At 40.5% G+C, this 15,104-nt stretch overlaps 1 protein-coding gene and 2 long non-coding RNA genes across 7 annotated transcripts in view; 1 reads left to right on the top strand and 2 right to left on the bottom strand.

Moving 5' to 3' along the window:
- The first annotated feature begins 834 nt into the window (after positions 1-834).
- The window catches only part of pdxdc1 (pyridoxal-dependent decarboxylase domain containing 1), a 34,557-nt gene continuing 20,287 nt past the window's right edge, over positions 835-15,104 (top strand). Inside the window, exons 1-15 of one of the 5 annotated variants that reach the window (XM_019892042.1) lie at positions 835-1,027; positions 1,218-1,283; positions 2,293-2,400; positions 4,080-4,148; positions 4,609-4,692; positions 4,891-5,040; positions 5,261-5,450; positions 5,581-5,649; positions 5,732-5,810; positions 7,205-7,289; positions 7,485-7,533; positions 7,656-7,757; positions 8,936-9,061; positions 9,926-9,976; positions 10,405-10,449. In XM_019892042.1, coding sequence (XP_019747601.1) covers positions 2,327-2,400; positions 4,080-4,148; positions 4,609-4,692; positions 4,891-5,040; positions 5,261-5,450; positions 5,581-5,649; positions 5,732-5,810; positions 7,205-7,289; positions 7,485-7,533; positions 7,656-7,757; positions 8,936-9,061; positions 9,926-9,976; positions 10,405-10,449 — 1,173 coding nt within the window. In that variant the 5' untranslated portion in view covers positions 835-1,027; positions 1,218-1,283; positions 2,293-2,326. The remainder of the gene's footprint in view (positions 1,028-1,217; positions 1,284-2,292; positions 2,401-4,079; positions 4,149-4,608; positions 4,693-4,890; positions 5,041-5,260; positions 5,451-5,580; positions 5,650-5,731; positions 5,811-7,204; positions 7,290-7,484; positions 7,534-7,655; positions 7,758-8,935; positions 9,062-9,925; positions 9,977-10,404; positions 10,450-15,104) is intronic. The other 4 variants (XM_019892033.1, XM_019892050.1, XM_019892066.1 and 1 more) reach the window with 4 other exon arrangements.
- Positions 9,181-15,104, bottom strand: part of LOC109528995 (uncharacterized) — a 17,135-nt gene continuing 11,211 nt past the window's right edge. Inside the window, exon 3 of the long non-coding RNA XR_002170762.1 lies at positions 9,181-9,191. This is a non-coding gene — a long non-coding RNA (uncharacterized LOC109528995). The remainder of the gene's footprint in view (positions 9,192-15,104) is intronic.
- LOC109528988 (uncharacterized) lies at positions 11,255-13,901 on the bottom strand. The gene is made up of 3 exons (XR_002170760.1): positions 12,205-13,901; positions 11,577-11,582; positions 11,255-11,397 (listed from the first exon to the last, which is right to left on the bottom strand). It is a non-coding gene; the product is annotated as an uncharacterized LOC109528988 (long non-coding RNA).

The following is a 15,104-nucleotide window of genomic DNA, read 5'->3' as shown; positions in this document are numbered from 1 at the left end:
ACTGGTTAGCACATCGCCCTCACAGGGCAGAGGTGCAGGGTTCAATTGCATCTCCTTCCTTCTCGTGTGGAGTTTGCATGTTCCACCTGTGCCTGCGTGAGTTTTCTTTAGGTACTCCGGTTTCCTCCCACATTCCAAAAACATGCACGGCAGGCTAATGGAGCACTATCTAAAATTTAGATTCTAAATTGTCCCCACGTGTGATTGTGAGTGCGAATGTTAAGTGTTTTTCTCTGTGTGCCCTGGGATTGGCTGGCACCAGTTCAGGTGTACCCCGCCTACTGCCTGAAGACTACTGGGATAGGCTCCAGCAGTGCCTGCAACTCTCGGGAATATAAACAGATTAGAAAATGGATGGCTCGATGGATGAATGAAATACTGTACACTGGGGAATGTTTTTGTTTTTTTTAACTTGAAAAATGTTTCCAAAAACCCTGATAAACTTGCCACGTACCTTTTCCATAAATGATGAGGGGGCTTGGGGGCGGGGGGATACCGGCATGAAGAAATTAAAATATTGAAAAAAGACATTAAAATATTGAAAAAAAAATCTGCGAAGAAAAAATACGAGAGTGCCGAACCGGATTCTGCGAAGGCTGACTGTATTCACTTTGGTTTAACACATACCACCAATACAGCTACAAAGTATAGTCATTTTAGCACAAAGTAAAGTTTGTTGGTTTATATTGAGGTCAACCAACTTACTATTTTATGTGCCTGGATGCTTATAAAATAAAATACTTCTTACAGCGAGCGTCTGCATTGAGCGTTGTCATCAGTCAACACCTGACTGGCTTGTTACAAGCGTGACGTCACCACTGCCAGCGTGGAACGCACGTCTCGTACCAAACCAGGAAGTCATCTGCACAGTTGCGCCTGACGCCACGGAAAGAGCAGGAAACACTTCAAAGTCAACATCACAAACTTTCTTCAAGAAAGCTCCATGACGAGACTTGGTGGGATTTCTTTGCCATAGGCTTGTCTTTCCATCGCAGACAGTGGGAAGCGTTTAGTGAAGTCAGTGAAGGTAAAGAGGTTCTTTCAGATGCGTGTTGCTAGCTAGCCGCCTGTAATTCCCCCGTCAAACAGCGTAGTGCATTCTACATACTAACACACATTACTCAGAAATTTGCGTAAATGCTCGACCGGTATACACGCCACCATTATATCGTTATTATCGCCTTAAAAACAAAGCAAAGAAGTGGTTGACTTTGCAGCTCTTGCGGGGAAGGACTGTCGCTGTACAGCAGCAGCAGTGCACCTGTCAAAGACATCGTTAAAATGTTGGTACCTTTCAGTATTCTGCTATTGGTAAATTGTGTCTTTCATCATTTTTTTTAAAAAACTCACTTTTTAAAATTGGAATTATTTTTAATGTTACTACACCTTTAAAAACTATCTGTATTCATTCATGTAATGCAGTTCTTCAGGGCATAAAAACTGTTGGTAAACCCTAAGTAAATATAACCTGTCGTCTGCTTTTCAAAATAAATGATGTCACACATTGCAAGAGTCACACCCATTTAACTCTGGGATTGAATTCAACCCTTCAGGTGTGACAGAATCTTATTGTATTTTGGGTTGGGTTAGTGAACACTGAAACACAGGAGTATTCTGTTTCATAAAGTCACACATAACAAACGTTTCATCTGTACCTTTATCTAACATGCAATTTTTTTTCCTTGCATGAGTAACTTAGACATTCCTTACTTAAATTTTTACTCTTATTAAGGTGTCTTTATGATTTGAAAAGCTCCTTTAAATAAAATGCAACGTTTGTGTACAGTGAAAAGCTCTATGACACCAACGGCATACAAATTGGATTTTAAATAACATTTTCAAGGAAAATTTAATTTAATTTAACTAACGAGACCAAGCTAATAGTTGATCATGATAACGTGTGTGATGTTTGGACCATGACAACAACACACTTCTGAACAACAGTGGAAGTGCCAATTTGCAAAACATGAGATGAGTCCAGGTTGGTCCACAAATGTACCTTTCATGTACAGGTACTGTATGACACAGGCGGTTGTTGTGACAGAGGCCCCACTGCTACTACTATGTACAATGGAATTTACCATTTACAATGATTTTGAAACTGTTATTTTAAATGAATTAGAGATTTTAAAAAGTCATTCGTATTTGTCTTTTGAATAATGGCCTCATTGCTCTGAAAATTTGACCAACTTTTTTTATACTCTGTTGTATTTGTTATTGTGAATAAAAATGAATGTGTACATTCTTAATGTATTTACATAAGATCTTGTACTGTCTTTTACTCTTTCCCAGCACACAAACAGTTGGTAGGCAAACATCTCTGGAGATGGTGGACACCACAGTGGCTCACGTGGGCAAGAATCTGAGTGATGCCATGAGGATCTTAGGAGATGGACAAAGGTGAGACTTGAGTCTGTTGCTGTATAATTGCACATCAGCATTCACATCACATCAACATTTTCAGTTTTGTTCACATATATTTGGTATGTACAGGGGCCCCAGAAGGGGCTCCACAAGTCTCCTACCCAAAAAGTGGGGTGGCTCCAAAAACTGTTTGGGAACCACTGAATTAGACAAGAGCATAAACATGTCACAAGTCAAAAGTATTTAAAGCAGGGGTGGCCAAACTTTTTTGACCAAAGATCTTCTTTTTTATCACCCAACCTCGTGCAATCGACCCATTGCCGCGCACACGCACACACTTACGCACGCATGCCATGATGAGCAACAGGCTGACGCAGTGGCATGCAACGCTTTTTTGTAGCCTGTTAACTATCGTAGCTCACACGTACCATTTTGAAATGCTTCTCTCGGACCTCCCGATTTCCATTCTTTGCCCTTTCCCTCGGTGAATTGTATACGAAACAAACTCTGAATGAGAAAAATGACAACGATAAAAGATAGAGCGCAACAACACTGATCACAAGCTGCAATTGCAGACTGCTGAGCGCTAACAACTTCCGGTGACGGAGGTCACACGCCTCCATAGGTTTAAGATGACCTGATTTATTTTCTCTTCTTTATTTAATACTTTTTGTGAAAGTGAGACCGATGGGATGATTAGGGTGCAGTGTGCATTAACACAAAAACTATATTACTAACGTGCATAGAGACAAGAATATGTTTGTTTTTTTTCCTCTCCACCCCTCGCGATCGACTTGGGACCAGTCCGCGAGCTCCCGGTCGATCGCGATCGACGTAATGGGCACCCCTGATTTAAAGTCATAACTTGTGGAGGGAAAAGTTTGTTTCCAGATCTTTAAGTACAATAAAGCAGGCCATCGGAATGAATTTCATTCATCATTATCAGACCAATCTGGTCAATATATAATGTTTATGTAAAGGCCTTCATAGTACGGTTCATGGTATGTATCACAAGTAATCCATGAAGGATTTCATGAAACACATATCAAGGTGTGTATTGTTGTCAATGTTGGAAGATGTAGTTCTTCAAGTAATGGTTTCTTTTGGTGGCGCACCTAACCTTGAAAAATTTTTAGATGATCCAAAGTCCTATTAATATTTTTGGATTGTTCGGAGGTGTTGGATATTGTGTCATTTGACAACCGTGTCATCCTGAAACTTTTTTTTTATTGAGAGTTTTTACTGTTGCTGGTTATGTTTGTTCAACCAGGAGGTGTCGCGTGTACTTTGAAGCCTCAAATAAGGAACCTGTTCCGGCCAGAAAGCAACAGTGCTTCAAGAAGTTTAATCAAATGCACCACCATTTCTACACGAACCAAGGCAGATCTCCTTTGTGCAGTATTTTTTCTTTTATGAATACTTCATTTAAAAGATGTACAGATCTGTAAAAGTATGCCTTTTATGTAGTTTCCTGGTAAGCAACTAGCAAGGAGCATCTTCCTTGTTCAGCCGTCACTGCCAAAGAAGCAGAAAGGAGCGTCATTGACCCCAAGAGTAGTGGAGGCAAACATAAGTTAGGCCAGCGTTTAAATTAGACTCAAAGCATACAAACGGGCTTCTCAGAGAAATGTGAATAGGTAGAAAAAAAAACTATGGTAATAACCTGATTAATGTGTGCATATAAACATTTATTTTTGTTGTCTTCTATAAACTAGAGGAATGGAGGAGAAAACAGAGGGCTCAATCTTCAGTAGAACAAGCATACCTGGTCCCCTGCAGGAAGCGTAAGGCACACGCACGCACACGGATGCTAGTGCACATACAAGAAACACTTGCATGCTAGCGTGATGACTTGACAAAAAGTGGCTTTTGAACTTCACTTTAACCCACCAACAAAGCTTTGACAATTTGTGTCTCGGTTCCTTAATGTTTATTGAATTTTGTTAAAAGAAAAGGTGACGTAAGACAGTGTTAAACATGACCCTGTCTCAGCTTGTTACCGCCATAAAATTCAAAGATGAAAATTATTTGCTAAAAACAATAAAGTTTATCAGTTTGAACATTAAATATCTTGTATTTGTTTTGTATTAAATTGGTTGAGAGGAAAGAAATTTCATCTGTGCTGTTGGCTTATATTAAATGTTTGGATTTGCTCAAGTATATTTACATGAACATTCTTTCTGCTTTGGTGTAAACAAAGAAAGTCAAAGTTTAATATGGAATTCATGATCCTTTCTTTTACAGTGGTCAGGATGTTGCCACCATACTGCACCTTATTCACAGCCTCATCCATGAAGAGGAGGAGGGAGAAGACAAACCAAACCCACAGTAAGTGACAAGCTGTATTCACAGTACCATTATTGCGGCCCCCTCCATGCCCACAGGAAAGACCTTCCAGTAAGATAATGTAAGATAAAAACAAAAAGGACGTACGGTAATTGTATTCCATTTGACAAATGGTAAATAATGGAGACAAGGAGATCGGCCACTAAATGGATAACTAAACCTTCTATTTTGTGTGACCAGTAGGATGCAGAATGTGGGTGAGCAGGGTCACATGGCACTGCTAGGCCACAGTCTGGCAGCCTACGTCTCAGTGCTGGACAGAGAGAGGCTGAGGAAGCTGACCACTCGGATCCTGTCTGATACCACACTGTGGCTCTGTAGACTGTTCAGGTAGTCCTCTCAACATTCAACTCTTGATTGTCTTTGTAACATGGGAGTTAGAGTTCGAGGCTCCAGACATTGCAACTATTTGTTCTACATTTTATGTTAAATGTTCTGCTTTGTTACAGCTGCAGCTGTTGTGATAGTGCTACATAAATAATGATGTATTGTACAACAATTTCTCTCCTCAGTATCTCTTTCATACACACCTGTCTACTCTGACATTTAGATATGAGAATGGTTCAGCTTACTTCCATGAAGATGACAGAGAAGGCCTGGTCAATGTATGTCGACTGGTCATCAATGCTTGCTATGATGATTATGCCTCTGAGGGCTATGCTGTCCTCAGCTCAAAGCAGCCAGTCATCTACCAAAGCGCATCAAGCAGACCTGGGTTGGGACAGCATCTGTGCAACCAAGTAGGTAACCGAGTTGACAGAATTTTGTTTTGATGTTGTGACCTTGTTCACATGCATCGTAGAAAAACGTAGAAACATTGCAATAGTTTGCACTCATGGCTTATTTTAATGTCAGTTTCTGTGTCATTAGCTTGGCCTACCTCTCTCCAGTTTGTGCACAGTCCCATGTAACACCCTCTTTGGATCACAACATCAAATGGTAAGAGATTACACATAATTTTAGATACATGGAAGCTGTTTTGCAAATATATACATACTGTGTCTTCTTTTTTTACACCTAGGATATTGCACTATTGGACAAGCTAATCAAAGAGGACGTGGAAAGTGGGAAGTTTCCTTTGTTGTTAATAGCCAATGCAGGTAAAGGAAAAAAAAATTCTCACAGTCTGCGAAACTACCGTATTTTCATGACCGTTCGGCGCACCGTATTAAAAGGCGTGTCAGTTACGGGTGCTATTTCTGTATTTAACAGATACACAAGACACAGGCATGTTAAAACGTATGCTAGCTTAAACAATACGGTCACATGAATGCGCGCTAGCGTATGTGTTTAAAAACGCAGCAGGACCAAAAGTGAGTTTGGTTGCACTGTTCTGAAGTATTTAACAATGTACTCACATAAGGTTTTTGATTAATCCTCATTAGCAAATACATCAAACTCCTAATCTTCTCTAGCCAAAATAAACAGCTGCGCAAGTTCACAATCAAAGACACCAGGTTCCCCCGCGCCATTGTCAGAGTCGGTCTCGTTGCCGTGCGGCTCCTCAGAAATGATGCTAGCTTTTGCGTAAGCTCGAACAATGGTGCACGCAGACACGTAGACCCAAGCATCCACAAATTGTGACATAACTCGCCCGGCGCTGCCTCCCAGTCTTAGTAAAGCTGTGATCGCCATTGCGCCTATGCCGCTCCTAACTTCACTTTGGCCGTTTCTGTCCATTACCATGGCAACCAAATACAACGGTAAAAGCCGACTTAACGCACCCATTTTACTTATCGCAACCGTGCTAGTCCCCGTCTTCTCTACAGTGTAGTTCACCGGGATGTCGAAAGTGAGTGACAGCTCGTCCATGTTGGTGATGTGGTTGGGCTGGATGTGGAAGCTAAGTGAGGCCGGCAGAGCGACAGAGTAAAGGATTAAAATCTTTATTTAATGCAACACAGAACATTACACTTTTTACTGCAGTAGGAGTGGAATTTGGCCATCTTTTCCTAATCCGCTCGATGTTGCTGCACCACGGTCTTCTTGCCCGGGTGGATAGATGGCGCATTTCATAAAAGAAAAACACCAAGCACCATGAATTAGTTGATCTTGAATTCTCTCACGGCTGCTTGATTCCCATGGTCCTCATAACTGATTGCTTGGAGTTTAAACTGTGCTTCGTAAGTGTGTCTCTTCGTTGGTGCCATTTTCGGGATGTTGTTTTGCACAATGCACGTACCGGCACCTACCGGAGTCGTGCCTTTAGCGTCCTCTTTCACGCCCAGCCTTCCCACTTTAGCGTCCGCATGCTGTCCTCAGTTATGCCCACCTTTCCTCTATATAAGCAATGTGTCAGCACAAAATCTGGCAAGCGAGCCCGTCATCGAAGTCATACAACAGCATTCACAGATTTTGGAACTCGGTGCATGTACAAGGCGACCTGCATTATTAGACGTCTTGTGGTCGTGAAAATTCAATACTTATAGTGATTGAAAAAAATGTTCTTGTAATAGTAACACATGACATTTCTTGGTTGTAAATATTTTTCCAGGTACCCATTTGGCGGGTCACACTGATAAGTTGGGGCGCCTTAGGGACTTGTGTGATCAGTACAAAATGTGGCTCCATGTGGAGGGGTGAGACATTTAATAAGATGTAATATCTAACTTAAACAAATTTAAATGCACATCTCCGATGGAAGTGATGATTGTGATAATTATAACTTGTGTCAAGAATACTTTTCTGTTCTGTTATTCCTACTGCTTGTTCATATTGAGAGATTATTTTGTAGCATGTTAAGATTTGTGAAGTCATACTTGCTTTGTTTTCAGTATCAACCTGGCGACACTGGTGCTGGGTGAGGCCAGCTCTGCTGTTATGGTAATCTGACCTGTTTATCTCATGAATTTACACTCCACTAATTAATGCAACCAGAACTGTTCAATTATTTTACATGGACATGTACTCAAGAGTTATTTTGTGCTCATCTATTTCCCTAAAAGGCAGCAACAAGAAGTGACAGTATGACGCTCACGCCAGGCCCGTGGCTAGGACTGCCTGCTGTGACTGCTGTTACTCTCTACAGACACGAAGATCCAGCACTGGTAGGCTGCTAATACTGCACTGCTCAACCAACTTTTCCAGCATTTGATCTATATCAGTGCTTCTCAATTATTTTCTGTCATGCCCCCCAAAGAAGAAAACATCTCACCCCCGCCCCTCCCCGCGCGACTATAAATAGTGTCATTGGTCTAGAAAATTGTTATAAGTACACATTTGCATAACACAGTATCCTTAACGTATAAGAGAATAAAAAAGAAAGAAATATGGACCAACTTACAACAAAGAATAGCTTTAGTAACTAACAGAAAAGATTTTAAGTGCATCTGAAATTCAAAAATAAAATTAAATCCTTCATTAAACTAAAAACATTTTTTGACTGACCATGTCAAACCATACAATACTGAAAAATAAAATTACGTAAAATCAATAAAAATGCATTCAAACTGATCACCAACATTAATTCAGGAGCACAATATGAAAACCTGCAAAACAAAAATATATAAAATAATTTGTGCTGATTTTTATTTAATCAAAGATGATGTCTGGATTAATGGCTACAAGTAGCAGTCAAAAAGTGGGATGATTGTTGGCAATATTCGGCACATTTTCACTGAAAAAAACTCAAGCGGCTCCTCAGCGTGATTGGGGTGTAATGTCTTTAAGTGACACCTTTATTTATTTGGCTTCATGCTGTCCGCTGCCAACATTTTTAGACACAGTAGGTACACCGGTCTTTCCTCGTCTACCACCGTAGTCACAGTGAAGCCAAGCGCGACATACGCTTCGTCATATTTTCTCGTCTTAGCTTTCGGGAGACCTTCTCTTTTCTCCGCCTGTCGACTTTGTGTCTGCACTTTATTCTCATACTCTGTGCTGTGTGCAAAGCGCGCATGCTCAGTGCAAACAAAACACCGAGCATTGTGCACACTCTGCCAATGAGAACGTCACTGCCCCCTAATGTAGTGGTGGCGCAATTGCACTTTATTGTAGGACAGTAAAAAAATAAATAAATAAAATAAAAAGGCATGTTCCCCGAGGTCAAACGCGCTCCCCTTGACGGCGCCTTGCGCCCCCTTGGGGGAGTCGCGCCCCACTATTTGAGAAGCACTGATCTATATGAAGATATATCTAATCAAGATGAGTTACCGTTATATCCATAGGTATAATATGTGTCTATTTGTAAATTACTCACTTCTGACTCTTTCTGTTTTGATTTAAGTCTCTGGCTGCAGGTTTGACCTCGAGTCAGCCTGTCGAGAAGCTGCGAGCATTGCCTCTTTGGTTGTCTCTGCAGTACCTTGGTCACAGTGGGATCATCCAAAAAATAAGACACGCTACCATGCTGGTGAGAAGAAAAAAATATATTACTGTAGAGCTAGCACAGTGGTGTCCAAATTATGGCCTGTGGGCCAACTGCATCCCGCTGTTTTTATATTTTTATTTTCCCTTACGTGGAACCATGACGTTTGCAATTTCTTGTTTTGCATCAATCACAAATGACTAAATTAGGAACACAATTTCTATTTACAGTCCTCCAATGACAAAAAAAAGAAAAGAAAATGTTTGGACACTCCTGGTCTAGCATATCAGATCAAGCTATTTGAAGTAGTTCATGTTTTATTCTGCCACATTTAAAGTAAGGGTGTTCCGATCGGGGTTTCGTCCATGAATGAGATTGGCCAATATTGACCACACGTTGACTAACAATTATTTGTAATAATCAATTAGATAAATCAAATTTAGCAAATGTGTTGTACAAAAACATGACATGATTATAAATTGACAGTGCAGACAATGCACAAACATGTATTACAATTCAGTTACTGGTTTAATCTGTAACATCTCAGATAATAGGGGAAAAGGTTATTGTTTGTTTAGGTTGCTCCACACCTGTGCAATGCTACACACAGGTTGGTCTCTCGGTAGTAGTAGGCTACAGAGCAAGACCGAGGGGTGATTTGTTTTTTGTGATTGGAAATGAAAGGCTTTGACCAACACGTGCCAGTCACTTACTTTTCTGCGGAAATCGGCTGAGCATAATCGGCGGCTGACCGATCGGCGCACCACTCATTTCAAGACTAATATATATCGGAACGTTTTATTAACAATCAATATGCTGTCAGTAGCTCCACTGTCGATTTTTTTTTTGTTTCAGTCTTTTCCTGTTACTTTGTTGATCAGTCTTATCATTTTTGTGTGTCATCGACAGAGTCAACAATTGCTACAGAACCTCAAATCTGTGAGCTCCATCAAAACATCGGTAGGTAATACAATGATTTTATGACATAATTAAATCTAGAATAACAAAGAATAAGTTAGTAGCGTTGAGCCAAGCCCACACGGTATAAAATAGATGTAGCGCACAGCACACTCACTGTTGTTAGTGTTTGTTCTGTAGAAGGATGTATTTTTGCCCAACTCTGAGTAATATATGTATCTGCAAAAAGGAGAACTTGGATTGTTCATGTCATTCGTGGTTGGCCTGGAATGGAAGTGAGAGCCCTCGCATGATAATGATGCCACATGCGGAACTATTAAAACATTCTTCCTAATGACAGTTACACTGACAATTTTTAATCCACATGAAATTACTTCGTCTGACCACACACTTCACACTGAGTACCGGTAATTATTTGTAAATGCTGTTGACAAAGACATACTGATACTTTCAAAGATAAATCTTTGTAGGATGTGTTAGCGATGGAGATAACCCTCATCGATGCTTTGACCATGGTAAAAGCCTTTTTTCTCAAATACTGAAATACTCTCAAGTTTAAAGACTTAAGCGCTTGTTCACTGGTATCCAGTAAATGGAAATTGTACATTGGTGTAATGGGAGGGATGAATTTATCCTTTTTCAGTGGCTCAGATTATTTTTTTAAGTTGCATGATTTCTATTGCACTCTAGATACAGTGAACAATGAAATTACAATTTTGTGGGAGTATCAATAATCCAAGCTAGGGCTCCAGACTAAGCCCCATTTTGAAAATTCAAGACACTGTGACAAAAACCTTTCATTCACTTCCCCGTGATTGACCTGTAAATTTGCCATTTTAAAAAAAATGAGTATTAAATATTTTTGGTTGCTGACGAGACATACAGACATGCTGGCGACATGGCGGGAAACACCGCAGCAAGCTTACTGAAGAAGGCACCATTTTGTCAGTCATTTGGAATCAGTTCGGGTTTGCAATGTCGGACAGTGAGCAGCAAACAGTCCCGTGCAAAGTATGTTTAGAAGCTGTTCAAACCAAAGCAAGTAGCATGACCAAATTATTTGAGCATTTAAATTAAACACGCATCAGTATATTCTGTGGGCGGCATGAAAGTGAAAAGTCATGCCAAGAAAGAGACGACTCGATCATATGTTTACTTGAAGAACGTGGAGCCCGGTAATAAAGCATAACAAGCAAACAATAGGCCGAGAAGTTTTTGTTCATCATGCCATCCACAGTTACGGTTTCATGAAATAAAATGCACACATTGCCATCATGCACAGACACTCATAATATAAGCAGCAACAACCGTAGTAAAAGTAAAAAAAAAACAAAAAACGTAGAACTGTGAAGAATTAAGAGCAGTTAGTGGCAATTGATATCACTGATTAGCTGTTAACTAGCAAAACAGTGCATGAGATACAGTATAAGTAGCCAATGGGAGAGTACACGAAAGCAAAGCACCTGCAAAGAAAACTGCATTAGTGAGTAAATTAAGCTCAGCAAAATCATGATTTTTACTTCCTACTTGATTCTAAGTGTGATGGCTGTTCTGGAAATACGTGTATTTTTTTCATGAAACACTGACTGTGGATGGTATGATACAGAATGAGTCACATGCACGCACAGCCACCCGTGGCCACCTTTCACTCAGGCCACCCCACTTAAAAAGGCCTGTTCCAACTGAAGGTACGCATAAACAAAGAACGCATCGAATCTTGGGATGTTTTCTAGTCTGCTTAAAGGGGAAGTCAACCCCAAAAATGTCTTTACAATCGGGCTCAAGTAACTACTAATCATGGCTTCACCTGTTTTCTGAAGCAGAGCCATGATTGGTTGTTACCTGAGCCCTGAGCAACTGGGAGTTCATTTTAGGTCCACAGCAATTGGCAAAAGGGCGGCCCCCTTAAATGTAGAAAAACGCGTGGATTTTACTGCTTAACTCATATTCCACAAACAGATTTACTGGGGCTGCATACAACATATTCTCAAAAATATTTTTGGGTTGTCTTCCCATTTAAAGATGCATCAGTTGGTGTCGGGGAAAATATTCCAAGATGTATTTTGTGTTGCAATCAAAATAGATAATACAACAGTACATGAGAGGACGCACGTTTAGAAATTGATATCCAGTCAAATGATATAACTGGGATTATTTAAGCAAGTATGTCAAGGCTGGAGGGCCAAATTCACAAGTACACAGCTGTTCCGATTACCATACATCCCAAAAAAAAAAAAACCCCCCCCCCCCCAAAAAAAAAAAATTAAAACAATTTTAAAAAGATGAGAAAAAAATTCCCAAATATGCAAATCTGTGGGTGCAGAACTGAGGGTCCATTTGAACAGAGACTACCGGTAAAAAGATAAAATATCTTTTTTTTTTTTTTTTTTTTTTTTTACTTTGCTAATTGATTTACAGTGTACGCCCCTAAATGTCCTGCTTGTGTCCCTACAATTTGAAGTTAGGGGCGAAGATGCTCCCATGAAAAAGTTAGTCTGGAGCCCTGACCGTGAATCTCTTAACTTGTGGGTGTAGGGTAAATGGATGGTTTTTTTTATTTTTTTTTTGGTTTGTTTGTTTTTTTGGGTTATCCAAGTTCACAGCAAAGATGGATGATGTTGGGAAACTGTGTGTGGGGAGTGTGTACAGTACCTTGAAAAAGTATTCATACCGCTTGAGCTTTCCCTGCTTTGGCACCTTACAGCCAAAGACTTTATGTGATTGACCCATACAAACTGTCATATGATTGTCAAGTGAAACGGGAATGAAAGTTTTGAAAATTTTAAGCAAATAAAAACATGGTGTGCATTTGTATTCAGATCCCCTGCATCAATACTTGAACTGCAGCTGCCGATAGCACCTTTACATGCGGCAAACGGTCGGCAGACATTCGTCAGACGTTTGCATGTACAAGGGTATTTTGAACATGTTCTAAATTTGCTTGCGATAAGAAAAAAGAATAAAACTGTTGGTCACTGTCTGGCTAACATTTGGTGAACATTTTTATGAATATTTGAGACCTTGAATGAAGCCTAACATGAACACGCGTGTGAATGTTTCGCGATGGTCGGAGGGGCCTTGGTTGAATACTGGCTTTCATCAGCCTGCCCCAACTACTTTCTTTCCCTACATAACAAAATAAAACTTAGGCCTTTTTTTTTTTTAACAAGGGCGACTTCTTGCCATTCTTTCATAAAGGCCAGATTTGTCAAGTGCACAATTTCGAGTCGTCCTGTGGACAGATTTTCCCACCTGAACAGTGGATTTCTGCAGTTCCTCCAAAGGGTAGCGGGACCACGGGCCTCTTGGCTGCTTTTCTGACCAGAGCTCTCCTCACTCACTCTTCCAGTTTAAATGGATGGGCATGTCCGGCTAGATTTGCCTACTTTCTCCATTGTTGGGTGATTGAATGGAGTTGTTTTTTGAACTTGGGATATGTGTTTTCTCTTAAAGTGTCCACAACTTTATCCCTGACCTTTTATCGTTAGCTCCTTGGTCTTCATTATACTAGTACCGAGGCCTTCACAGAACAGGCATATTTATACTGAGAGTATAAATGTGGTTTCTGTAGCTGTACAGGGGGCTGAATACAAATGCCCGCCTCACTTTTCAGACATATTTACTTAAAATTTTGAAAACCCTCTATCATTTTCATTCCACTTGACATTAATTTGATACTCTGTTTGCTTTGCACATAAAATGTCAAAATGTTTCAAAATGTGCAAAAAGTTAAAGGCGTACAAAAACTCTTTTTCCACGTGCTATAAAAGAGTATTTTTCTGTGGTTACTTTATAATAGCCAGTATGGGTTACCTTGGTTGCAGGCTGTCATGCCACCGATCCCGCCCATTTCTGGGGCTTCCCTACGAGATGTTCTGGGGTCCCTTATGCTTTCTATTGTAGGTGGGAGTCTCCTCTGTCTCTGTAGCTAAGTCTCTGCCTGTCACCAGCACTCTTTGTCATTTGCCTCTTCCTCCTGCTTTTCTATCTCTTTCACTCATAATCATTTTCCACCCACATTAGTTCAGTAGTATTTGGGTCTCCATTGGCTGATGGCTGTTCACGTCCTCCTAATTGTTCAGGATGTGGACAACACGGGCATGTTATCATTAATTTTGTTGCCTTTGGAAGATATTGCAGGGTCATGAATAATTGACTTATATCCTGTTGTTTTATAAATATTTCTGAATATTATACTGATATGTAAACAGTTCTGTACATTTTTGTTGCACACCACAAAGAGAACCAGATCACAAGTAAGCAAGCTAGAGAAAATGTCAGTGCAGGGATGCCCAAACGGTTCAGCCCCTCTTGAGCTATGGCTGGGATTGGTGTCTTGTTCAATTTTCATTTTTTGTATGCAATGGGACTTAAACTGTAACACTGTGTGTTCCAAAGCTTAAGCCCAAGAGCTGCTCCCCCACAGCCCCCGTGACATCTCATCATGTCTTTAATTTAAAATCTGATTTGTCAGCACCATTAGACAATTTATTTCACCAGTTAGAACTGCCAATGATACAGATCCCAATTTGTTGCGCATAGATCTGAATGAGCCTTAACTTTACTTCCATTGCAGCAAACACCATCATTGTCTGATTGTGTGTATGAAGAAAATAAAGTGCGCTTGTTCAGAGAGGCAGTGTGCGCTCCCGCCCCAATCATTTCTGAATGCAGTCCAAGGTTTAAACAAATCATCAAAATTAACTGCTAACAAACACAGTGACAGCCTGGGGCGGTGAGCCACACAGCAGGCTCTCGTTTTGGTTGATACCAGACATGGCCACAGCCTCCAAGAAACTAGAGGAGGTCCTTATTTTATATACAGCGGAACCCCGCATACTCGCATTTCGGCACCTGCGGATTCATTTATTTCTGCATTTGTTCAATATTCTCAGAAAATCTGGGGTGGGATTTGTGAGAGGGATTGGGCCTTCTTGTGAAGGGAACGTCTATTTTTCGTATTGGAAATTTATCAGCATTTATACGTTTAATCCCTATCCCACCACCCCCACATTGCATTTCAATGGTCACAAATGACATTGATAATCTGATTTTCCCTATACGAGGGCCAGCCCGGTTCCTATTCCCTGCGAAGAGTGGGGGTCCATGCCTTGATGTTTTTATTCATCCAGATTTGATCAACATCACTTCTGTTGTGTGTTGAAAAAAA

The sequence above is a fragment of the Hippocampus comes genome, unplaced genomic scaffold (genome assembly GCF_001891065.2).
Source record: "Hippocampus comes isolate QL1 unplaced genomic scaffold, H_comes_QL1_v1.1 scaffold257, whole genome shotgun sequence".
NCBI classification, from domain to species: Eukaryota; Metazoa; Chordata; class Actinopteri; order Syngnathiformes; family Syngnathidae; genus Hippocampus; species Hippocampus comes.
This window is presented reverse-complemented; position numbering and strand designations above follow the sequence as displayed.